General features: G+C 42.0%; 1 protein-coding gene and 1 long non-coding RNA gene across 6 annotated transcripts in view; one reads left to right on the top strand and one right to left on the bottom strand.

Annotated features, from left to right (window-relative positions):
• The window catches only part of LOC106576725 (cullin-9), an 84,820-nt gene extending 67,334 nt beyond the window's left edge, over positions 1-17,486 (top strand). For 4 of the 5 annotated variants that reach the window (XM_014154071.2, XM_014154075.2, XM_014154070.2 and 1 more), the window contains 9 exons: positions 3,235-3,375; positions 4,784-4,948; positions 5,202-5,365; positions 5,518-5,611; positions 8,350-8,535; positions 11,913-12,030; positions 15,172-15,305; positions 15,437-15,528; positions 15,654-17,486. In XM_014154071.2, coding sequence (XP_014009546.1) covers positions 3,235-3,375; positions 4,784-4,948; positions 5,202-5,365; positions 5,518-5,611; positions 8,350-8,535; positions 11,913-12,030; positions 15,172-15,305; positions 15,437-15,528; positions 15,654-15,828 — 1,269 coding nt within the window. In that variant the 3' untranslated portion in view covers positions 15,829-17,486. Of the gene's footprint in view, positions 1-3,234; positions 3,376-4,783; positions 4,949-5,201; positions 5,366-5,517; positions 5,612-8,349; positions 8,536-11,912; positions 12,031-15,171; positions 15,306-15,393; positions 15,529-15,653 lie in introns of all 5 variants that reach the window. The other variant, XM_014154074.2, reaches the window with a different exon arrangement.
• A 6,430-nt stretch (positions 17,487-23,916) lies between these two features.
• On the bottom strand, positions 23,917-27,055 carry LOC106576726 (uncharacterized). The gene is made up of 2 exons (XR_001321986.2): positions 25,505-27,055; positions 23,917-24,641 (listed from the first exon to the last, which is right to left on the bottom strand). It is a non-coding gene; the product is annotated as an uncharacterized lncRNA (long non-coding RNA).
• Between the last annotated feature and the right edge of the window lie 136 nt (positions 27,056-27,191).

Here is a 27,191-nt window from a genome sequence, read left to right as displayed (position 1 = left end):
GATCAGACAATTTTTATGTGTTTCAGCACTCGGGAGTTCCTGTTCTGTGAACTTGTGTAGTCTACCACTTTGTGGCGGAGCCATTGTTGCTCCTAGATGTTTCCACTTCACAATAACGGCACTTAAAGTTGACTGGGGCAGCTCTAGCAGGGCAGAAATTTGACGAACTGACTTGTTGGGAAGGTGGCATCCTATGACGGTGCCACGTTGAAAGTCACTGAGCTTTTCAGTACGGCCCATTCTACTGCCTATGTTTGTCTATAGAGATTGCATGGCTGTGTGCTCGATTAGATACACCTGTCATCAACGGGTGTGGCTGAAATAGCCGAATCCAGTAATTTGAAGGGGTGTCCACATACACTATATATACAATAGTATGTGGACACCCCTTGAAATTAGTGGATTCGGCTATTGTACAATATTTGCACATTATTCTTACAGAAATTCCTCAAGCTCTGTCAAGTTGGTTGTTGATCATTGCTAGATAATCATTTTCATGCCGATTTAGGTTAAAACTGCCACTCGGCTTCTCAGGAACATTCGCTGTCTTCTTGGTAAGCAACTCCAGTGTATTTGGCCTTGTGTTTAAGGTTATTGTCCTGCTGAAAGGTACATTTGTATCCCAGTCTGTTGGAAAGCAGACTGAACCAGGTTTTCCTCTAGGATTTTGCCTGTGCTTAGCGCTCTTCCATTTAGTTTTATCCCAAAAAAAAACGATGACAAGCATACCCGTAACATGATGCAGCCACCACCATGCTTGAAAATATGAAGATTGGTACTCAGTGATGTTGGATTTACTCCAAACATAACACTTTGTATTCAGGACATGAAGTACATTTCTTTGCTACATTGTTTGCCGTTTTACTTTAGTGCCTTATTGCAAACGTTGCATGTTTTGGAGGGGAAAAAATTCTGTACAGGTTTCCTTCTTTTCACTCATTTAGGTTAGTTTAACATTCACTGCTCAACTGAGGGACCTTACAATTATCTGTATGTGTGGGGTACAGAGATGACGTAGTCATTCAAAAATCATGCTGTCCATGCAACTTATGTGACTTTAAGTACATTTTTACTCCTGAACGTATTTAGGCTTGCCAAAACAAAGAGGTTAAATACTTATTGATTCAAGACATTTCAGCTTTTCATTTTTTATTACATTGTAAACATTTCTTAAAAACACAATTACATTTTGACATTATGGGGTATTTATTGGGTGTAGGCCAATGACACAAAAATCGAAATATCAATTTTAAATTCAGGCTGTAACACAACACAATGTGGAAAAAGTAAATGTAAATCATTTCTGAAGGCACTGTAACTTGAGCTTAGTTCAACTGTCTTTGCCCCATCAGAACCCAAAATGTACGATTTTTACAACGTTTGTAAACAAAGAAAATGTAAAACACTACAGCCTTAAAGCATGGTTTAAACTACAAATGTGATATCATGGATGGTCAGTCCCTTAATGGATAGCTCGGTCTATGAATTTGAGCGGTTAGATTTCTCCAACCCCATCCCTCAGCTTTTTACCGAAACCAGGGTGAGGGTGCTTTATTGTTTCAACTGCTGATTGCTGCTTTAAGGATGAATTAGACTGTTCATGTTGAGTCGTTACAGTGAGGGGAAAAAGGTATTTGATCCCCTGCTGATTTTGTACGTTTGCCCACTGACAAAGAAATGATCAGTCTATAATTTTAATGGTAGGTTTATTTGAATAGTGAGAGACAGAATAACAACAAAACAATCCATAAAAACGCATGTCAAAAATTTTATAAAATGATTTGCATTTTAATGAGGGAAATAAGTATTTGACCCCTCTGCAAAACATGACTTAGTACTTGGTGGCAAAACCCTTGTTGGCAATCACAGAGGTCAGACGTTTCTTGTAGTTGGCCACCAGGTTTGCACACATCTCAGGAGGGATTTTGTCCCACTCCTCTTTGCAGATCTTCTCCAAGTCATTAAGGTTTCGAGGCTGATTTTTGGCAACTCGAACCTTCAGCTCCCTCCACAGATTTTCTATGGGATTAAGGTCTGGAGACTGGCTAGGCCACTCCAGGACCTTAATGTGCTTCTTCTTGAGCCACTCCTTTGTTGCCTTGGCCGTGTGTTTTGGGTCATTGTCATGCTGGAATACCCATCCACGACCCATTTTCAATGCCCTGGCTGAGGGAAGGAGGTTCTCACCCAAGATTTGACGGTACATGGCCCTGTCCATCGTCTCTTTGATGCGGTGAAGTTGTCCTGTCCCCTTAGCAGAAAAACACCCCCAAAGCATAATGTTTCCACCTCCATGTTTGACGGTGGGGATGGTATTCTTGGGGTCATAGGCAGCATTCCTCCTCCAAACACGGCGAGTTGAGTTGATGTCAAAGAGCTCCATTTTGGTCTCATCTGACCACAACATTTTCACCCAGTTGTTCTCTGAATCATTCAGATGTTCATTGGCAAACTTCAGACGAGCATGTATATGTGCTTTCTTGAGCAGGGGGACCTTGCGGGCGCTGCAGGATTTCAGTCCTTCACGGCGTAGTGTGTTACCAATTGTTTTCTTGGTGACTATGATCCCAGCTGCCTTGAGATCATTGACAAGATCCTCCCATGTAGTTCTGGGCTGATTCCTCACCGTTCTCATGATCATTGGAACTCCACGAGGTGAGATCTTGCATGGAGCCCCAGGCCGAGGGAGATTGACAGTTCTTTTGTGTTTCTTCCATTTGCGAATAATCGCACCAACTGTTGTCACCTTCTCACCAAGCTGCTTGGCGATGGTCTTGTAGCCCATTCCAGCCTTGTGTAGGTCTACAATCTTGTCCCTGACATCCTTGGAGAGCACTTTGGTCTTGGCCATGGTGGAGAGTTTGGAATCTGTCTCCCTTTAAGAGTGTGCTCCTAATCTCAGCTCGTTACCTGTATAAAAGACACCTGGAAGCCAGAAATCTTTCTGATTGAGAGGGGGTCAAATACTTATTTCCCTCATTAAAATGCAAATCAATTTATAACATTTTTAACATGTGTTTTTCTGGATTGTTTTGTTGTTATTCTGTCTCACACTGTTCAAATAAACCTACCATTAAAATTATAGACTGATCATTTCGTTGTCAGTGGGCAAACGTACAAAATCAGCAGGGGATCAAATACTTTTTTCCCTCACTGTAACATCTGCTCCTAATTGATGTGTGAACAGTTTGTCACAGGACTCCCATTTCATGATAATTTATTTTTCCTTCCTAGTCTTGCTGGCAGGAGTACCTCACGGCCAGAATTGAGCAGAACCTGGTGATGAACTGCAACTGTCCAATAACAGACTGCAGAGCACAACCTACCTCTCAGTTCTTCTTCAACATCCTGACCAACAAGGACACCATCGCCAAGGTCTGCCCCCCCCTCCCCACACACACACACACACACACACACACACACACACACACACACACGAGAGCAACACACTTAAAGTGAATTTAGATAGTATTCCGTGTTTGGAGAGTTTCTCCCATTCTTATCTTCAAATCCTCTTAAGATCTGTCAGGTTGGATGGGGAGCATCTTGCACAGCTATTTTCATGTCTCTCCAGAGATGTTTGATCGGGTTCAAGTCCGGGCTCTGGCTGGGCCACTCAAGGACAGTCAGAGACTTGTCCCGAAGCCACTCCTGCGTTGTCTTGGCTGTTTGCTTAGGGTCGTTGTCCTGGCTGTTTGCTTAGGGTCGTTGTCCTGGCTGTTTGCTTAGGGTCGTTGTCCTGTTGGAAGGTGAACCTTTACTACAGTCTGATTTCCTGAGCGCTCTGGAGCATGTTTTCATCAAGGATCTCTCTATACTTTACTCCGTTCATCTTTCCCTTGATCCTGACTAGTCTTCCAGTCCCTGCCGCTGAAAAATATCCCTACAGCATGATGCTGCCACCACCATGCTTCACCGTAAGGATGGTGCCAGGCTTCTTCCAAATGTGACACTTAGCATTCAGGCCAAAGAGTTTCATTAGACCAGAGAATCTTGATTCTCATGGTCTGAGAGTCTTTAGGTGCCTTTTGGAAAACTCCAAGTCGGCTGTCATGTGCCGTTTACTGAGGAGTGGCTTCCGTCTGGCCAATCTACCATAAAGGCCTGATTGGTGGAGTGCTGCAGAGATGTTTGTCCTTCTGGAAGGTTCTCCCATCTCCACACAGGAACTCTGGAGCTCTGTCAGAGTGACCATTGGGTTCTTGGTCACCTCCCTGACCAAGGCCCTTATCCCCGATTGCTCAGTTTGTCCGGGCGGCCAGCTCTAGGAAGAGTCTTGGTGGTTGCAAACTTCCATTTAAGAATGACGGAGGACCTTCAATGCTGCTGAATTCTTTTGGTACCCTTCCCCAGATCTGTGCCTCGACACAATCCTGTCTCGGAGCTCTGCGGCAGTTCCTTCGACCTCATGGCTTGGTTTTTGCTCTGACATGCACTGGATGATCCATGGAAACAGCATGCACCTGAGCTCAATTTCGAGTATCATAGCAGAAGGTCTGAATACTTATGTAAATAAGGGATTTCTGTTTTTGATTTTTATACATTTGCTAAAATTTCTAAACCTGTTTTTGCTTTGTCATTATGGAGTATTGTGTGTAGATTGAGCATTTTTATTTATTTTATCCATTTTAGAATAAGGCTGTAACGTAACAAAAAATACTTAATGTACTGTATATAAACCCATAAAGTTATGCCTGTCCAGTTGTACATGTTTGCTGATCGTGAGTTTAAAACGGTAGTGCCTATCCATCCTCTGAGGCTCCTGTCCTCTGTTTCTCCCCAGTATGAGAACGCTCTCCTCCGGGGCTACGTGGAGTGCTGCTCCAACCTGACTTGGTGCACCAACCCCTTGGGCTGTGACCAGATCCTGTGCAGGGAGAACATCGGCAGCATGGGCACCTGCTCAAAGTGCTGCTGGTCCTCCTGCTTCAGCTGCAACTTCCCAGAGGTTAGCACTGAGCTGTCATACACGTCTCCTGTCCTCATTCATGTGGTTTATTTGTCTTTTTATTTTATTTTATTTTATTTTTTTATTTTTATTTTACTTCAATGGCATTGAATCAGAAATCCATATTTGTATGGGTACCCATCAGACCTGGTGTAGTGTAACTCTATCTAGTACATACAGTATTTTTGTTCATAGAGACAAGCAAGCAGAGAATAGATTTATGCTGATTTCTTAACCCCCACTATCTCCCCAGGCTCACTACCCAGCCAGTTGCAGTCACATGTCCCAGTGGATAGACGATGGTGGCTACTACGAGGGTATGACCATGGAAGCTCAGAGTAAGCACCTTGCCAAACTCATCTCCAAACGCTGCCCCAGCTGCCAGGCCCAGATAGAGAAGAACGAAGGGTGCCTACAGTAAGTATAAAGCCACTGGACCCGTTTCAATCCTCAGCCCTGTTCTCTGTCGATTTCCATCAAACCATTTCAAGGTTTACCAGAAGTATGTTGTAGGGATTTATAGGCATCACTGTTACTGCCACTCAGTGTACATTTTTTTTTTTTTTCAGTATGACTTGTGCCAAATGTAACCATGGATTTTGCTGGAGGTGTCTCAAGCCATGGAAACCAACCCACAAAGATTACTTCAACTGCTCAGCTATGGTAATTCCAATTGACTTGATTAAATTAAGTTTTTGCTTCATACGATTTTGTACAAATGCAAAGGGTTTCCCCTCCATGTATTTGGACAGCGCATTTTTTATTTGGCTCTGTATTTTGGATTTGATCAAATGTTTCATGAGGCCACTTTACAGAATGTCATCTTTTATTTGAGGGTATTTTCATCCATATCTGTTTTACCGTTTAGAAATGAAAGCACTTTACTTTCCGAAGGCACTGTAAATATTCAGACCCCTTGACTTTTTCCACATTTTGTTTACGTTACAGCCTTATTCTAAAATTGATTAAATAAATAAAACATCCCCAGCAGTCTATACACAATACCCCATAATGACAAAGGGAAAACAGGTTTTTAGAAATGTAAAACTAAATAATAAACATAAATACCTTATTTACATAAGTATTCAGACCCTTTGCTATGAGACTCAAAATGGAGCTCGGGTGCATCCTGTTTCCATTGATCATCCTTGAGATGTTTCTTCAACTTGATCCACCTGGTGGTAAATTCAATTGATTGGACATGATTTGGAAAGGCACACACCTGCCTATATAAGGTCCCACAGTTGACAGTGCATGTCAAAGCAAAAACAAAACCATGAGGTCGTAGGAATTGTCTGTAGAGCGCCGAGACAGGATTGTGTTGAAGCACAGATCTGGGGAAGGGTACAAAAACATTTCTGCAGCATTGAAGGTGCCCAAGAACACCGGGGCCTCCATACTTCTTAAATGGAGGAAGTTTGGAACAACCAAGACTCTTCCTAGAGCTGGCCACATGGCCAAATTGAGCAATCAGGGGGGAAGGGCCTTGGTCAGGGAGGTGACCAAGAAACCCGATGGTCACTCTGACAGAGCTCCAGAGTTCCTCTGTGGAGATGGTTGTCCTTCTGGAAGTTTCGCCCATCTCTGCAGCACTCCACCTAACAGGCCTTTGTGGTAGAGTGGCCAGACGGAAGCCACTCCTCAGTAAACGGCACAACAGCCCAAAAGATTCTCTGGTCTGTTGAAACCGAGATTGAAGTCTTTGGCCTGAATGCCAAGCGTCACGTCTGGAGGAAACCTGGCACCATCCCTACGGTGAAGCATGGTGGTGGAAGCATCATGCTGTGGGGATGTTTTTTAGCGGCAGGGACTGGGAGACTAGTCAGGATCAAGGCAAAGATGAATGGAGCAAAGTACAGAGAGATCCTTGATGAAAACCTGCTCAGGACCTCAGACAGGGGCAAAGGTTCACCTTCCAACAGGACAACGACCCTAAGCACACAGCCAGGACAACAAAAGAGTGGCTTCGGGACAAGTCTCTGAATGTCCTTGAGTGGCCCAGCCAGAGCCAGAACTTGAACCGATATAACACCTCTGGAGAAACCTGAAAATAGCTTTGCAGCGACGCTCCCCATCCAACCTGACAGAGCTTGAGAGGATCTGCAGAGAACAATGAGAGAAACTCCCCAAATACAGGTGTGCCAAGCATGTAGCGTCATACCCAAGAAGACTCGATGCTATAATCGCTGCCAATGTGCTTCAACAAAGTACTGAGTAAAGGGTCTGAAAACTTATGTAAATGTGATATTTCATTTTCTTATATTTTTTATTATAAATGAACAAACATTTCTAAAAATCAGTTTTTGCTTTGTCATAATGTAGATTGAGGAAAAGGGGTCTGAATACTTTCTGAAGGCACTGTATCTAGTCCCCCCATTTGAGGAAGTCAAGTATTTGGACAAATTTGCTTATTGTATTAAAGGAGTCAAAGGTTTAGTATTTTGTCTTTGCAATCAATAAGCAAGCTTGTACAAACTTGTTGGATGCATTTGCAGTTTTTGGTTGCGTTTTAGATTCTATTTTGCCCAATGGGAAATTGAATGGTGAATAATGTATTTTCTCATTTTGTAGTCACTTTTATTGTGACTAAGAATAGAATATGTTTCTCAACACTTCTACATTTATGTGGATAATCATGAATGAACTGTGAAAAATGATGAGTGAGAAAGTTAGGCACAAAGATCATACCTCCCCTGTTATTGGTAATTGTGAGGTTGCCAAGTTTTGTTGTAGCCTTTGTAACCTTCTCACTCATTATTCATTTTTCAGTGTTCAGAAACATCTTTATCTACTAACATAGAAAGAAAATTACTCCAGTCATCATTCACCATTCAGTTCCTATTGGGCAAAACCTAACCCAAAACAAATTGCAAATGCACCCGAGTTTGTAGAGTTACTAGCTTGATGTAGTCATTGCGTGCTAGGATAATGGGACCAAATACTCCTCTTTTGACTACATTAATACTCAGTGAATTCGTCAAATACTTGACTTCCTCAAATGGGGGGACTAGATACATGAAGTGCTTTCATTTCTAAACAAAAAAACAGATGAAAGAAAATACAAGGTGACACTGTACTGTTGCCTCATGAAACATTTGATTCCAAAATGCTAGAGTGAGGAGACAAATAAAAATAACTAATAGCTTCACAGTCCACATGCGTATGGAGGGGAGTGTATTTCCCCTTGGTATATAATATGATCATCCATGTCCAATCTAAACCTACTACATACTTGAATACAGGGTTTCCCAAACTCGGTCCTGGGCCCCCCCCTGGCTGCACATTTTACCCTAACACTACACAGCTGATTCAAATAATCAAAGCTTGATAATGAGTAGCTGTGTAGGGCTGGTGGGGGGGGGTGATCCAATGCAGCGATCCACTTTTTTTTCTGGCTGCAGGTGAGTAAAGCAGCAAGGCAGGAAAAGAAGTTCCAAGATTACAATGAGAGATGCACTTTCCACAACCAAGCCAAGGACTTTGCCATCAATCTAGAGAGCAAAGTCTCCTCCATCAATGAAGCCCTGCAAATGAAGTCCTTGACGTTTGTTATTGATGCCTGCAAAGTCCTCGCTCAAGCGCACAAGGTAAGAGGAAGTAAACTAATAAGAAAATAACTGTCCAATCTGTAGAGACATTTAAGCAATCACCATGCAATCGCCACACAATCACCAAGCACGCTTTTGGAACATTGACATTTAAAAAAGTATAATAAATCAATTTAATATACTCCATCACAATATATCCTTTATTTTAGGCAGGTCTAAAGAAACATTATGATATGAAGAACATGTATTTTAGAATAACAGAATAGGAGCCTGCTATATGTTATCTGGCTATGCACCATGCCATAGGCTGTATGTAGGCTTGTTCATTTAGCAGACAAGATATGCTTAAGTCGGATGCCATTGTTTTATATTATATGATTTTATAGTAAGAAGAATATAATTGAACTTATCTGAAATAAATATAAACGGTATTTGTCCCCTTCTGGTGCGAGTGTACATGAGCGTAAAAGGGATCATTTGAAACCGGTCCTATACACTAGATTGAGTTTGCAACTTTAGTTGTACACTGAACAAAAATATAAATGCAACAATTTGTTACAGTTACAGTTCATACAAAGAAATCAGTCAATTTAGATAAATTCATTAGGCCCTAATCTGGATTTCACATGACTGGGAATATAGATATGCATCTGTTGGTCATAGATACTTTAAAAAATGTAGGGGCATGGATCAGAGAACCAGTCCGTATCTGGTGTGACCACCATTTGCCTCATTCAGTGCGACACATCTCCTTCGCATAGAGTTGATCAGGCTGTTGATTGTGTCCTGTGGAATGTTGTCCCACTCCTATTCAATGGCTGTGCAAAGTTGCTGGATATTGGCGGGAACTGGCACACTCTGTCGTAAATGTTGATCCAGAGCATCCCAAACATGTTCAATGGGTGACGTGTGGTGAGTACGCAGGCCATGGAAGAATTGGGACATTTTCAGCGTCAAGCAATTGTGGACAGATCCTTGCGACATGGGGCTGTCTATTATTATGCTGAAACATGAGGTGATGGCGGCGAATGAATGGCACGACAATGGGCCTCACGATCATGTCACGGTATCTCTGTGAATGAAAATGGCCATCGATAAAATGCAATTGTGTTTGTTGTCCGTAACTTATGCCTGCCCATACCATAAACCCGCTGGCTACCATGGGGCACTCGTTGATATTAGCAAAGCGCGCTGTCTGCCATCTGCCTGGTACAGTTGAAACCGGGATTAATCTGTGAAGGGCACACTTCTCCAGCGTGCTAGTGGCCATCGAAGGTGAGCATTTGCCCACTGAAGTCGGTTATGACGCCAAACTACAGTCAGGTCAAGACCCTGGTAAGATCGATAAGCACGCAGATGAGCTTCCCTGAGACGATTTCTGACAGTTGTGTGGAAATTCTTTGGTTGTGCAAACCCACAGTTTCATCAGCTGTCCAGGTGGCCGGTCTCAGACGGTCCCGCAGGTGATGAAGCCGGATGTGGAGGTCCATGGCTGGTGTGGTTGTGATGCCGGTTAGACATACTGCCAAATTCTCTAAAATAACATTGGAGGCGGATTATGGAAGAGAAATCAACGTTCAATTGTCTGGCAACAGCTCTGGTGGACATTCCTGCAGTCAGCGTGCCAATTGCACGCTCCCTCAAAACTTGAGACATCTGTGGCGTTGTGATGTGTGACAAAACTGCACATTTTAAAGTGGCCTTTTATTGTCCCCAGCACAAGGTGCACACTGTGTAATGATCATGCTTGTTTAATCAGCTTCTTGATATGCCACACCTGTAAGGTGGATGGATTATCTTGGCAAAGGAGAAATGCTCACTAACAGGGATGTAAACAAATTTGTGCACAACATTTTAGAGAAATAAGCTTTGTGTGCGTATTGAACATTTCTGGGATCGTTTATTTCAGCTCATGATACATGGGACCAACACTTTACATGTTGCGTTTATTTTTGTTGGGCATAAATGATACAAACCTCAGAATGTCTTAGAAATCTAAATATATATATGGGCTGTATGGTGACACTATAGGCTATTGATGTTTTGGGGAAGTTGCAAAAAAAGCTTGCGCTCTGTTCCTTGCCTCAAGCTGCACATGTTGTTCTCAATTTAATCCCATCTTTACTAATATGCAAAATTTGTTTAGATTTAGAATGGCCCGTTTTAAAATGGGCAGGGGAAGAAAGATTGTGTCTGTATGCCCTCGAATAGCAAATGGAGGCCGCTTTCCCACCGGTTCGTTTTTCAATCATGCCGGGTTATTTCACTCCATGCATCAACTACTGTTTTTGTGGAGCATGCAGCCTCTTGCTGCGCGACAGGTGATATTCCGCCCAAACTCTTTACACCATGGGCTCTAAAACCCTGTTCCTGCAGCTTCCCAGTGCTTAATTTGGGAAACCAAGTCAAATCTTTTCATGAACATCGATAGTAAAAAAACAAAAAATCACAACGAGAAACGGGCTATTTCATTGAACTGTTGCCAGCCCCTCTCTCTGCATGCTCGAGAAAGGAATGAAGGATACAGAGAGATGGAAACGGATGGCGGTGAGATTCTGTAGCTAAAGCCTATTACCAGGCTATTCAAATACAAATTCACTATAATTGTAGGCTAACTTTAAGTCGCCCTGCACAATCGATGAATCAATAGCATCTCCTAGGCCTATACGTTCTCTCCCAGACTCATGGATAGAAATTTGGAGTGTAGCATAAGGTAATCAGTCCATCCAGTATGCATAATAATACAGTACACGCTCAAAGGCGATTGATAGAATTTTAATTTTGGCGTATAGGCTAAACCAATTTTGAACCAAAAACATCTTAAATCTTTTTTTTTCTTTTTCTGCCATGTGTAATATGCGGTATGCTATGTATTGTATAACAGAACAATCATTATTTTAATTCAATATTTTTTTTCAGGCTTGGGCTCATATATAGGCCTGTGTATGGATAAGCTCGAATATGCACATATTTTTTTTATGAATCATCACATTAGAAAGCGCTGTCGTTTTCGTTGTTAGTCTTTGAAACAACATCCACAACGACCATGTTTTCCACTGCTTCAGCCTGTTGTTGCACTTCATTCTTTAATTTAATCAATCACAGTGAGGTAAGTTTTTTTTTTTTAAATTTTTAAGCACAATACTGATTTGGTGAGTGTTTGATGGCATTTGCATTGATGTTAGAGGGACAATTGAGCACTGAGTACCAGGCCATTAATGACCTTATGGTCGTTAGTTTGTTGGAGAGTGCATAAGAGGAGATTACCTTGACTCAACGGTCACATGGCGTTTTACTGCAGTCATGACTGCCAGTGTGGCGGTAATACGGTCACCTCGAGCCCTATTCATGATGAAACTTTTCAGCATTTAAAAGATATGACTAATATGGATCCCTTGCCTGACTGTGCCATGTAGGTGCTGGCCTACTCGTGTGTGTACAGCTACTACAACCAGGACACAGAGAAGATGGATGTGATGGAGCAGCAAATGGAGGCCCTGGAGCTTCACACCAACACTCTACAAATCCTGCTGGGTAAGACCTGCAGGAATTACAGTGCCTAGAGAAAGTATTCACACCCCTTCTTAACCATATCCACATTTTGTTGTTACAGCCTGAATTTAAAAATGATTCAATTGAGATTTTGTCACTGGCCTAAACACAATACCCCATAATGTCAAAGTGGAATGATGTTTTTAGAAATTTTTACAAATTAATACAAAATGAAAAGCTGAAATGTCTTGAGTCAATAAGTATTTAACCCCTTTGTTATGACAAGCCTAAATACAGTGCATTCGGAAAGTATTCAGACCCCTTCCATTTTATTTTTTGTTACGTTACAGCCTTATTCTAAAATTGATTAAATAAATAAAAATCTTCAATCTACACACAGTACCCCATAATAACAAAACAAAAACTGTTTTTTATATTTTTTTGCAAATGTATCAAAAATCTAAAACGGATACCTTAAGTATTCAGACCTTTTGCTATGAGACTTGAAATTGAGCTCAGGTGTATCCTGTTTCCACTGATCATTCTTGAGATGTTTCTACAACTTGATTGGAGTCCACCTATGGTAAATTCAATTGATTGGACATCTCTGCAGCACTCTACCAATCAGGCCTTTAGGGTACTGGCCAGATGGAAGCCCGCTTGGAATTTGCCAAAAGGCACCTATAGACTCTCAGACAATGAGAAACAAGATTCTCTGTTCTGATGAAACCAAGATTGAAATCTTTGGCCTGAATGCCAAGTGTCACATCTGGAGGAAACCTGGCACCATCCCAACGATGAAGCATGGTGGTGGCAGCATCATGCTGTGGGTTGTGTTTTTCAGCGGCAGGGACTGGAAGACTAGTCCGAATAGAGGGAAAGATAAATGGAGCAAAGAACAGAGATCCTTGATGAAAACATTGTAGTTACTCCACAATACTAACCTAATTGACAGTGAAAAGTAGGAATCCTGTACAAAACATGCATCTTGTTTGCATTAAGGCATTAAAGTAAAACTGCAAACAAATGTGGCAAAGAAATGTACTTTATGACCTAAATACAAAGCGTTATGTTTGGGGCAAACACAACACATCACTGAGTACCACGCTTCATATTTTCAAGCATGGTGGTGGCTACATCATGTTATGGGAATGCTTGTCATTGGCAAGGACTAGGAAGTTTAGAATTAAAATAATCCTAAAGGAAAACCTGGTTGTCTGCTTTCCAACAGACACTGGAGAACAAATTCACCTTTCAGTAGGACAATAACTTCAAACACAAGGCCAAATATGTTTACCAAATGAAGTTGTATTGGTCACATACACATGGTTAGTAGATGTTATTGCGAGTGTAGCGAAATGCTTGTGCTTTTAGTTCCCGACAGTGCAGCGATATCTAACAATTTCACAACAAATACCTAATACACAACCATCTAAGTAAAGAATGTAATAAGAATATGGATGAGCAATGACAGAGCAGCATAGGCTAAGATGCAATATAAAATACAGTATATACATATGAGATGAGTAATGCAAAATATGTAAACATTATTAAAGTGGCATTAAAGTTACTAGTGTTCCATTTATTAAAGTGGCCAATGATTTCACGTATGTATGTAGGCAGCAACCACTCTGTGCTAGTGATGTTTGTTTAACAGTCGTCTGGTCTTGAGATAAAAGCTGTTTTTCAGACTCTCTGTCCCAGCTTTGATGCACCTGTTGATTGACCTCACCTTCTGGATGGTAGCGGGTTGAAAAGGCAGTGGCTCGGGTGGTTGTTGTCCTTGATCTTTTTAGCCTTCCTGTGACATCGGGTGCTGTAGGTGTCCTGGAGGGCAGGTAGTTTACCCCCGGTGATGTATTGTGCAGACCACACCACCCTCTGGAGAGCCCTGCGGTTGTGGGCGGTGCAGTTGCCGTACCAGGCGGTGATACAGCTCGACAGGATGTGCTCAATTGTGCATCTGTACAAATTTGTGAGGGTTTTGGGTGACAAGCCTTCACCACGCTGTCTGTGTGGATAGACCATTTCAGTTTGTCAGTGATGTGTATGCCGAGGTACTTAACTTTCCACCATCTACACTGCTACACTGCTGTCCTATCGGTGGGGGGGGGGGCTGCTCCCTGCTGTTTCCTGAGGTCCACGATCATCTCGTTTTTGTTGACATTGAGTAAGAGGTTATTTCCTGACACCATACTCCGAGAGCTCTCACCTCCTCCCTGTAGGCTACCAAGATGTTATTGAATGTTCCTGAGTGGCCTAGTTAGTTTTGACTTAAATAGTCTTGAAATTGGCTGTCTAGCAATGATCAACAACCAACTTGACAGAGCTTGAAGAATTTAGAAAAGAATAATGTGCAAATATTGTACAATCCAGGTGTGCAAAACTCTTAGACCCACCCAGAAAGACTATGCTGTAATGGCTGCCAAAGGTGATTCTAACATGTATTGACTCAGTGGTCTGAATATTTATGTAAATTTGATTTCTGTATTTCATTTTCAATAAATAAAAAATACATGTAAAACATGTTTTCACTTTGTCATTATGGGGCATTGTGTGTAGATGGGTGAGGATTTTTTATTTTAATACATTTTGAATTCAGGCTGTAACACAATGTGGATTGAGTCAAGGGGTATGAATAAAAGGATCATTGTAAGATTGTCAAGGCTAAATTCTATTACGTACAGATTGGCATTTGAAAGGATTTCACTATTAGAGTTTTTTTTTTACTTCAATGGAGACTTGCTCGCGTGACTCGAGAGATAGCCGGTGCGCTGCACTCTGATTGTTTAAGTAGAAGGGTGGAAGAGTTCTTATAGGGGTAAAGTCATACCATATAAAAAATCATGACAGATATGATGGAAACAGGAAGTTTCGGTAAAAAATAACTGTTGCGCACTTTGATTGACCGACAATAAGCTTCACGTGTGTAATGCATTTTGGCTACCGGTGTGTCTTTTTTATGGGGCACACTCATAACTCAAACTCTTGTTTTATTAAAATGTTGTATGCAATGGTCTATTCTTGTAGGCTATGTAACAATGTCACATAGGATCATTTTAGACACGGCCTTAAAATGTTTTTATTCCTCAAATACTCTCCCAAGTAATCGAATACTAATGTCTGTTTTGGATATTTGTACACCATGGATGAGTTCTCATTGTCTGTGTCTTTCCCCTCCAGAGGAGACCCTGTTGCAGTGTACGGATCTGGCATCCTGCATCCGTCTACTGAAGCCTGAGCACCTCAACACTGGCCTGGAACTCATCCGCCGCATTCAGGAGCGTCTGGTGGCCATTCTACAACACTCGACCCAGGTAGGGACTAGGGAGGGATTTACACACTCTGAAGAGCACAGCACAAAGTGTGGCGGTAATACTTATTGGGTGCTTTGTGGTCCAACAGCAAGTCATGAGGGTTTCCTCCTGTCTGGTCTCTCCAAACACAGGACTTTCGAGTGGGATACAACTCCAAAATGGGACAGGAACTGGAATCTGCTCAAGCTTCAAATCTTTCTAAGACCACAAACGCCAACAAAGTGTGAGTACAGGAGATTTGGGAAGTGGATCTCCACATTGGTTCCTGGATCTAGTAGCTTATTACTGAGAAAATGTTCTTCCTGATTTGCTGTGCTCACGGTGAGACCGGGTCTTCTCTCTCTGCAGGGCTGAGGGCTCTGAGTCTGACAACCATAACAACGAGGGTGGAGATGAGGCAGAGGTGGATGAATGGTATGACGATGAGTACGTTCCCGAATGGCATGAAGATGACGAGGATGACTTCTTTTCTGATGATGACGAGTCCGAAAACCTAGAGAGGGATTTCAGTTCTTTTGACTAAACATCTGAGAATAGGAACAAAAAAATGTGTCTCAACCTGTGCAGGCACTGCAAGCACCATATAAATATATTTGAAAACATACAGTACTTAATAAACAAACAAAAATCCATCAGAGAGAGCGATGGTGACAGAGAAAAGCCATGGTCTGGTTTGAAGTGAGGCTGGGTGTGATCCTTCATTTTTCCAGTCAGCCTCTTTGCGCTGAGCCTTCACAATTTCAGTCCCATGTCACAACTGCAATTGTTGGATGGGCACACTTACATTGTTTATCACATAGGTTTGAATTCCTAGAGCCTGATTATTTTTCACATGACGCTGTTTTGAAGCCGATGAGGGTTTCATAACTGTCAGACATAATGAAGGATCCCTGTAAGAAAATATTTTGGAGGTGTGACGATATACTTGAGAAAAAGCCAATACTTTGTGTAATACAAATGCTGCTTTTTCATTTACCAGCGTGACGGAAAAGGGATTTTATAATCCAGCGCTAGGAAGGCTGTTAAATTGGCAGAATGTTGTTCATTGCCAAATGGTTTGCCTTGATATATTTTTGTAATACATGGATATATGCCTTCATTCATAACGATAAAGTACTCATTCAGAAAATTTATTTCCATAGTGAAACTTAAAATACTGTTGAATTATTGGATGTTAATTTAGAAGGCTATTAAAGCTCAAAACTGCGGTTAATACATCATGTTTGAGACATTTTCATGGGTTAAAGGGCTGCAAGGGGGAGAAGATTAGGAGGAAAAGGATGTAAGGTATTGGGTGTGCCTGGCAACAGTAGCCTGACGACTCGCAACATTCTTGCGCTGCATTGTAGTTCGCTACATACTTCTTCGGCGATTGGATCGTCTCTTACCAATTAGTGTCAAAGTCAATGACATACTTTCAAACCGCTGCTTTACCCATCGGTTTCTGGACCAATCAGACGGCCTTGAATATGTTCGCAAGTCAGTGAAGGGTCAGGGAGGTACTCCAATCAATGAAATGTATTTTAGAAAGCCCTTTTTACATCAGCAGTTGTCACAAATACCCATCCTAAAACCCCAATGCGCAACCGATGTAGAAGCACAGAGCGACTCATTGCGGAGATTAAACTAACGTCCGTGGGTGTAGCATTTGGCCGGACCAAGGAGTCTGGGTAGTCAGGCAATGAGGGAGTTCTATTAACCTGAGCTGTGGTGCACCATTCTATGGCCCACGACGTGAACGGGCAAAAGCGGTGAGGGAGGAGCGCCATCACAAATCGAACAGTAATCTGCGCCGCTTTCATGTCAACAAGGCAGCATGGTGCATAGTCTAAAACCTACATCTCTTTTCCATTAAATGTTTTAATTTTCAAACTAGTTTTCATTGGGAAGGCACAGAAAGCGTTTTTATCAAAAGCAATCACTTTTGCATATAAAAACATAATCCTACTCATTACTCCACGTGCTTAATCTAGCCTACATCATGCTTTTTTGGGGGGGGGGCATTTGAAATTTTGTCAATGTTTATCTGTATATGGGTTGAGGTATTTGATATCTCAACATAACACTTTGCTGTTGAGAGATCCTTATAGCCACCCTGTGCATCTTCAAGAAATGTATATTTCTGATCTCAATGTTGAACTTGTGCAATGTCAGCTGACTTAATAAATGCGCTTTCTGCTATCATGCTGGAGTGATTTCATTACATTTACATATTTTTTTTTTTTTAACATTTTAGTCATTTAGCAGACGCTCTTATCCAGAGCGACTTACAAATTGGTGCATTCACCTATAATATCCAGTGGAACAACCACTTTACAATAGTGCATCTAAATCTTTTAAGGGGGGGGTTAGAAGGATTACTTTATCCTATCCCAGGTATTCCTTGAAGAGGTGGGGTTTCAGGTGTCTCCGGAAGGTGGTGATTGACTCCGCTGTCCTGGCGTCGTGAGGGAGCTTGTTCCACCATTGGGGTGCCAGAGCAGCGAACAGTTTTGACTGGGCTGAGCGGGAACTGTGCTTCCTCAGAGGTAGGGAGGCGAGCAGGCCAGAGGTGGATGAACGGAGTGCCCTTGTTTGGGTGTAGGGCCTGATCAGAGCCTGAAGGTACGGAGGTGCCGTTCCCCTCACAGCTCCGTAGGCAAGCACCATGGTCTTGTAGCGGATGCGAGCTTCGACTGGAAGCCAGTGGAGAGAGCGGAGGAGCGGGGTGACGTGAGAGAACTTGGGAAGGTTGAACACCAGACGGGCTGCGGCGTTCTGGATGAGTTGTAGGGGTTTAATGGCACAGGCAGGGAGCCCAGCCAACAGCGAGTTGCAGTAATCCAGACGGGAGATGACAAGTGCCTGGATTAGGACCTGCGCCGCTTCCTGTGTGAGGCAGGGTCGTACTCTGCGAATGTTGTAGAGCATGAACCTACAGGATCGGGTCACCGCCTTGATGTTGGTGGAGAAACGACAGGGTGTTGTCCAGGGTCACGCCAAGGCTCTTAGCACTCTGGGAGGAGGACACAAGGGAGTTGTCAACCGTGATGGCGAGATCATGGAACGGGCAGTCCTTCCCCGGGAGGAAGAGCAGCTCCGTCTTGCCGAGGTTCAGCTTGAGGTGGTGATCCGTCATCCACACTGATATGTCTGCCAGACATGCAGAGATGCGATTCGCCACCTGGTTGTCAGAAGGGGGAAAGGAGAAGATTAATTGTGTGTCATCTGCATAGCAATGATATGAGAGACCATGTGAGGATATGACAGAGCCAAGTGACTTGGTGTATAGCGAGAATAGGAGTGGGCCAAGAACAGAGCCCTGGGGGACACCAGTGGTGAGAGCACGTGGTGCGGAGACAGATTCTCGCCACGCCATTTCATAACTGTATATGTATTTCATAACTACATTACCTGATTTAAATGAGACATTAATGTCATAAATATCACCATAGGCTGCTAGAGAATACTTCTGTGCAGTGAGGGGGGAAATAGTTTGTCATTCCCTGGCTTTTCCCAAAGAATATCTATTATATTGACAATGGAAATACATGTCCTCAAAGAAGGAAGGCAGGTGGGAGGAGATCAGGTGGGACCATTTTAGCCAATAAGAGGGCAGATACCAGTGGCATAGTACATTTCCTGAGTGTTGTCATGTGTTACTGCCTTGCTATGTTGTTGTCTTAGGTCTCTCTTTATGTAGTGTTGTGTTATCTCTTGTGATGTGTGATTTGTCATTTATATTGTGTGTATATATTAAAAAAATAATCCCAGGCCCTGTCCCCCGCAGGAGGCCTTTTGGTAGGCCGTCACTGTAAATAAGAATTTGTTCTTAACTGACTTCCCTAGTTAAATAAAATTGTGTGTACCGACAGATGTAGCCAATTGAATAGCCTGTCATTATAGAATATGCATAAAATGCATCCTCCTCCTTCAAAACTGTCCAGTAATGGCTGCAATAATACATAGCCTCATACCATTCATTTTCAAAGACACAAGTAGGCTAATATGAGATTTAAAATATGTGATCTCACTGGCAAAATTTTGAATAATTGGAATAGTAAAATACGTGTGGGGAATAACAGTAGTGTTCTTGCTGACAAGCACAGCAATTACCCTATATTTTAGCCCATTGTTAATGAGAATTGTTCCACTGATCAGACTAAATAAAGTAAATAGATAAAATCTACTCTAGACAAGATTACATAAAACTGCCCCTACACCCTAACCAATTAATTGGTATATTCATTGTCTCCCCTCTAGAATCCAACTTACACTTTTAGATTCACAATCTGTTTGAAAAAAATATTTTCATAGTTACAAATAAGGTCACCCTACCACACTTCTCTAAAACATACTGTAGGTCTGTCTGAAGCCTTTTTGTTGTCACTGCCTAAATGCCAATCCCCAAACGATGGGACTAATGCAACTGTGGATTAAATACACTTTAGCGCTACCATGCTGCTCTTTAAACAGTTTTATAAACTCAGCAGAGAACAATCTCGCTCTGCATTCAGCTCCACTCTAATCTTGAGGGGCGTTTCTTTTAAACATGCATCCAATCCCCTTGATCCCTTACATAACTGCACCAATCATATGGTTCAATGTGCCGCAGTTCACAATGCTGTGGCAAGACTGGACAATGATAGAGGTTCCGCTCGTGATGTTAAATTACAGATGCTCCGATTACAAACCGATTTGGAGCACAGTTGAAAAGTTAACGCACTGACTATACAATGGACTAATTAGGGGGGAAAAGCAGTACTTTTCAATGTGTGAGATATGAGTTGTGCCCAGTGACGACCCGTCATTCAGGGCAGGTGGAGCAGAGCTTTCATTGTCTGTTTATATGCCCCCTTTATTTATCATACCGTTCTGACTTGGTGTACAGGGAGAATACTGTAAGAATGGCCCATGTTCTGAATTTAGTTCATGTAATTAGTGTATTTAGTGTTGTGGGTTTGCTGGGATGAATCTAAAAAAAAAAAAAAAATGTCGTTTGCCCCACCTAGATTTACATGATAAAATAGCCCCTGCTAACATCTGAATCTCTGTCGGTGTCCATTTTGAATGTGCTGAACGAATAGACCTACCCGTTGCATCTCATTTGCTTATTTTTTATACTTTTATTTAACTAGGCAAGTCAGTTAAAGAACACATTCTTATTTACAATGACGGCCTACCAAAAGGCCTCCTCTGGGGACGGGGGCTGGGATTAAAAAAAAATATATATAAACAATATAGCACAAAACACACATCACGACAAGAGAGACCTAAGACAACATAGCATGGTAGAACACAACATGGTACAAACTTTATTGGGCACAGACAACAGCACAATGAGCAAGGTGGAGACAACAATACATCACACGAAGCAGCCACAACTGTCAGTAAGTGTCCATGATTGAGTCTTTGAAGAGATGGAGATGGAAACTGTCCAGTTTGAGTGTTTGTTGCAGCTCGTTCCAGTCGCTAGCAGCAGCGACCTGAAAAGACGAGCGACCCAGGGATGTGTGTGCTTTTGAGGACCTTTTTACAGAATGTGACTGGCAGAACGGGTGTTGGATGAGGGCTGCAGTAGATATCTCAGATGGGGGAGTGAGGCCTAAGAGGGTTTTATAAATAAGCATCAACAAGTGGGTCTTGAAACGGGTATACAGAGATGACCAGTTTACAGAAGAGTATAGAGTGCAGTGATGTGTCCTATAAGGCGCATTGGTGGCAAATCTTATGGCCGAATGGTAAAGAACATCTAGCCGCTCGAAAGCACCCTTACCTTCCGATCTATAAAATACGTCTCCGTAATCTAGCATGGGTAGGATGGTCATCTGAGTCAGGGTTAGTTTGGCAGCTGGGGTGAAAGAGGAGCGATTACGATAGAGGAAACCAAGCCTAAATTTAACCTTAGCCTGCAGCTTAGATATGTGCTGAGAAAGAAAGTGTACCGTCTAGCCATACTCCCAAGTACTTGTATGAGGTGACTACCTCAAGCTCTTATAGAGCTAAGTGTTAATGACATAATAAACAGTTGATGAAACTGAGGAGTAATTCTGTCTGTAATAAAGCCCTTTTGTGGGGGAAACTCATTCTGAGTGGCTGGACCTGGCTCCTACCAGAATGAATCCTACCTTTGAACCACCCGATTCTCCTGAGGTGGTTGTACTTGGTTGGTAAAATTTAAAACGCTGTCTCATGTTTTCAAAGTTCGACATTACCTATACGTTTCTTGGTGATGATGGGTGTGTTCGTAAATTCAATCTGGAGTGCCAGAGTGCGCTCTGGGCGTTTGTAAATTCGGAACGTTCAGAGAGCACACTGGACGCTCTGGCCCAGGAGTAAATATGCAAGCCCAAGAGTTTTAAATCGTCTTACCCGGAACACGTAATTATCATTTTTCACTAGCTTTTTTTCAAGTGTCAAATTTCTTTTTTTTTTGTACACGTGATTTTTTTTACCTGTCCAGTGTCTGTTTACAGGCGATTTGAACACTTGTAATATGAATTTTTACACCTGTTTAGTGTGCATTTACAGGTGATTAGAACGCTTATGGGCATTTTTACAAGCGTGCATTATACCTGTTCAGGTAAGGAATGGCGTATTTGTAGTTGTTTTTGGATAATTGCCGAAAACAACTTATTTGGTAGCTAACGTCACATTGATTTATGTATTGAAAAAAAAGCACAAAGGCTTCATAATTCATTAAGGTATTTTTTTCCATTTTAATTAGCTATCCATCATTTTTCCTTGTTTGAAGTATCAAGCCAAGTATCAAGTGTGTGTGTGTGTGTGTATATATATATATATATATATATATATATATATACACTGCTCAAAAAAATAAAGGGAACACTAAAATAACACATCCTAGATCTGAATGAATGAAATAATCTTATTAAATACTTTTATCTTTTCATAGTTGAATGTGCTGACAACAAAATCACACAAAAATAATCAATGGAAATCCAATTTATCAACCCATGGAGGTCTGGATTTGGAGTCACACTCAAAATTAAAGTGGAAAACCACACTACAGGCTGATCCAACTTTGATGTAATGTCCTTAAAACAAGTCAAAATGAGGCTCAGTAGTGTGTGTGGCCTCCACGTGCCTGTATGACCTCCCTACAATGCCTGGGCATGCTCCTGATGAGGTGGCGGATGGTCTCCTGAGGGATTTCCTCCCAGACCTGGACAAAAGCATCCGCCAACTCCTGGACAGTCTGTGGTGCAACGTGGCGTTGGTGGATGGAGAGAGACATGATGTCCCAGATGTGCTCAATTGGATTCAGGTCTGGGGAACGGGCGGGCCAGTCCATAGCATCAATGCCTTCCTCTTGCAGGAACTGCTGACACACTCCAGCCACATGAGGTCTAGCATTGTCTTGCATTAGGAGGAACCCAGGGCCAACCGCACCAGCATATGGTCTCACAAGGGGTCTGAGGATCTCATCTCGGTACCTAATGGCAGTCAGGCTACCTCTGGCGAGCACATGGAGGGCTGTGCGGCCCCCCAAAGAAATGCCACCCCACACCATGACTGACCCACCACCAAACCGGTCATGCTGGAGGATGTTGCAGGCAGCAGAACGTTCTCCACGGCGTCTCCAGACTGTCACGTCTGTCACATGTGCTCAGTGTGAACCTGCTTTCATCTGTGAAGAGCACAGGGCGCCAGTGGCGAATTTGCCAATCTTGGTGTTTTCTGGCAAATGCCAAACGCCCTGCACGGTGTTGGGCTGTAAGCACAACCCCCACCTGTGGACGTTGGGCCCTCATACCACCCTCATGGAGTCTGTTTCTGACCATTTGAGCAGACACATGCACATTTGTGGCCTGCTGGAGGTCATTTTGCAGGGCTCTGGCAGTGCTCCTCCTTGCACAAAGGCGGAGGTAGCGGTCCTGCTGCTGGGGTGTTGCCCTCCTACGGCCTCCTCCACGTCTCCTGATGTACTGGCCTGTCTCCTGGTAGCGCCTCCATGCTCTGGACACTACGCAGACAGACACAGCAAACCTTCTTGCCACAGCTCGCATTGATATACCATCCTGGAAGAGCTGCACTACCTGAGCCACTTGTGTGGGTTGTAGACTCCGTCTCATGCTACCACCAGAGTGAAAGCACCGCCAGCATTCAAAAGTGACCAAAACATCAGCCAGGAAGCATAGGAACTGAGAAGTGGTCTGTGGTCCCCACCTGCAGAACCACTCCTTTATTGGGGGTGTCTTGCTAATTGCCTATAATTTCCACCTGTTGTCTATTCCATTTGCACAACAGCATGTGAAATTTATTGTCAATCAGTGTTGCTTCCTAAGTGGACAGTTTGATTTCACAGAAGTGTGATTGACTTGAAGTTACATTGTGTTGTTTAAGTGTTCCCTTTATTTTTTTGAGCAGTATATATAAATAAATATATATAAATAAATTCTGACTCTTTCCATCCACAAGATGGGATAGTTTTGCGAAAAGTACCTACTTTTCCAAAAACCCATTTGTTTGATGAATAAATTAAAGCACAAACCACAAAGGCTGAATTAAAATGTTTTCTTAAAATGAATGTATAAATTGTTACAGGGGCAGCAGAGGAAGGACCAGGGTGCACAACATTTGAGATAAATAAGCTTCTTGTGCTTATGGAAAATGTTTGGGATCTTTTATTTCAGCTCATGAAACCAACACTTTACATGTTGCATTTATATTTTTGTTCAGTGTATACTACGTCCATGTGAAAATGCGGTGCAAACTGAGACGTCACCGCTCAAGTCGGTAATCCAATGTTTTGAAAAAAAACTGCCTAGCCATCTGTCCAGTACATAACATGCACATATCTAATGTTATCTTAAGGCTACCTCTGCACCGTTTGTCATCGATAGGCTGTACATTTACCTATGTATTCCCTGTCATTGTCCAAGTTCTGATTTCTCATTAATTCTCCCTTCCTCCTCCAATGTATTCCATATCGCCCACTTCCTCACCAGACAGTAGCAACAAACTATTAGAAACGGTGCTGATTTCATTCATCAACATTTTAAAAAGGGGAGTAGACATTTCCCCAATCATAATCTAGCTCAAAACTAATGAGACTGTTTCAGCATGTAAAAAGTAACAGTGCAAAACATAATTATTTTATGTTCACTAAAATAATGTGAGTTGACTAAATAGATATTTAATAAAATGTTTCAAAACAATACATTATACTATAGACCTGCTAAATTACATCCAACAGAATAAACTAAAATAATTCTGTATTTATTTCAGATGTAACAAACATTGTATAACTTGGTGAAGGTGTTGTAGAAAGAAGCGGTCTGTTTTCCTCCCCCTCCATCTGTGTTGCTCGTTCAACAGAGAATTTGTAGATTCCTGTGAACGTCGACAGTCATAAACATGTCATTCTGAACAGCAACATCTCCCTAACAAGAATTTAGACCAGTTGACAATTCAACAGAACTCTGTCTTGTTCACGTTGATGATCGGCACAACATGAGACAGATAGCAAGCCATGGTATATCAGACCGTATACCACGGGTATGAGTCAATATTACTTGTTTACTGTCGTAATTACATTGGTAACCAGTTTTTAATAGCAATAAGGCACTTCAGGGGTTTGTGGTATATGGCCAATATACCATGGCTAAGGGCTGTATCCAGGCACTCCGCATAAGAACAGCCCTTAGCCCTGGTATATTGTCCATATACCACAAACCCCTGAGGTGCCTTATTCCTTAAATATAACAGATACATGCGAGGTTTCAAATAATAATGTTACTACTACTACTTTGCTCTCTCCCTGCTTTTCCTGAACATGTTTATCTGATATAGCTAGTTGTTATTGTTCTTCCTTGCTCATCCAAAGCAGGCTTTTCTCCTCCTCACAAGTCTTCAGATGCTTGCCTACATGATCATCATGTTGTGGCTGTAACATGGACATTGCATTAGAACAACTAGATACACTCTTAGAAAAATGGGTTAATAATGTAGAACCCTTTTTGGGTTCCATGTAGAACCCTCTGTGGAAAGGGTTCTACCTGGAACCCACAAGGGTTCTTCAAAAAGTTATCCTATGGGGACAGCTGAATAACTTAACATTCTAGATTGCACCTTTTTTTCTAAGGGTGTAGCTTTATCAGTCATTTTCAGAAAAAGCAACTCACTTAGCAAGCCAATAAAATACATATTGCATTGGTTCAACCTTGAAATATTGCTAGTCAAGATAGAGATTTTACCTTAATCTCTGTAGCAGTTTGCTCTCACCTAGTCTGGGCACTGCAACAGCCAGATCTTATTCCCCATTCTCTTATTGTCTAGATTATGCAGGGAGCTAACCTGTTCTCCTAAAACATTAGCTAAATTAGCCAACTCGAGCAAATACATCTCAGCTTGCTAACTAGCAAAGCCAACCAATTACACAACAAATATACACAAAGTAAACAATTATGTTCTAAACTAATGTTTGTCTCAAACAAATGACAAGTACAAAGAACTATTGCTCTGTCCACAACGTAACAACCATTAGTTACAGGCTTGACAGAATACTATTGCTAGCTAGCTAACTCGCCATGCTATTTCAATGAAAAGAAGCTAGCTAGCCAGCGTCAGCTTTGTAGTTATGTGGAAAACGTTTTAATTTCTTCCTCCATTTTTCCCAACAACGCCTTGCTGTAGCGTTTACATTCTGTAAATGTAATAACAATTTGAGCCATATTTAGAATAATCTCCTCCTCCCTGAGTAAGCGATTTATCGCAACAGGCCGGAAGTCAAACTCACAAAAAGTTTTCTAGGTTACCCCATTGGCTCACAGCAAATACTTTCTTTTTGTCTGCTTGTTTTAGTAAATTACATTTTAAGCAAAGTATATCATGTATAAAGATTACTTGTCAACATTGCCTGCTCCCTAGTGTCCTCACTACTTAGAAAAACGTAATAGGACTTCCCTCGTGCCCCTTTTCATGGCGCTAACAGCCACATGAGTGAATGCTAGCTAGCTACCATCCCAACCGGAACGTAAACTAACTAAGATCAACAACACAAAATAGACTATTGGGCTACAAGTAGTGAGTGGTGTTACAAACGAACTATACCAAATAACGTAAATGTCTTAGTTGTGATTAAATGTTTTCCACAAACATAGCTGCGTGTAGCGTACTTGGACACCGGGTCCCCACATCTCCCACGCCGAATAGACTGAAGCAACGGGGCTCTTCTCGCAGGCTCCATTTCCCTACTTGGGAGCATTGCGAACCGTAGGTCGGGACTTTTGACCTGGTTACATGTTCATTGAACATCACAACAATTTTTCGGCATGTTTTGTTATTTCCGTACACCAAAAGATCTGACGAAGTTGGCTTTTTTACACTGAAGCTGAATTCCATATTATTACTTGAATATCGTCCCGTACTATGGTTGCCATTTTCACGCTATTCTGGAACTTTTAGATTTTATATGACATAGCACCCTCTATTCATTAAATAGGATCTCAATGGTATAAATCATCTCGCTTAACTTTGGTCGTCACTAGTTCACAAAGCCATACACATTTTACATTAGTCATTTAGCAGACGCTCTTATCCAGAGCGACTTACAGTAGTGAATGCATACATTTCATACATTTTTTCTCTCCGTACTGGTCCCCCGTGGGAATCGAACCCACAACCCTGGCGTTGCAAACACCATGCTCTACCAACTGAGCCATACAGCCCGCCCATTTCTACAATTTACCTAATTCAAATCTGATTTTAAACCAAACCATACTGCTATCCTTATGCCTAACTCAAAATTTAGACCAAAAAACACATTTTTGTTTTCATAAATGTTTACCATGTAACCATTTTGACTGTGTTATCTAGTGGAAAACTTTCGTCTCTCCCTCTCTGAATTGACTATCTACACCGGATATATGTCATGTCTCCACA

This window comes from Salmo salar, chromosome ssa18, assembly GCF_905237065.1.
Source record: "Salmo salar chromosome ssa18, Ssal_v3.1, whole genome shotgun sequence".
In the NCBI taxonomy this organism is placed as follows: domain Eukaryota; kingdom Metazoa; phylum Chordata; class Actinopteri; order Salmoniformes; family Salmonidae; genus Salmo; species Salmo salar.
Note: the sequence above shows the minus strand (reverse complement) of the source record. Positions and strands in the feature narration are given on the sequence as shown.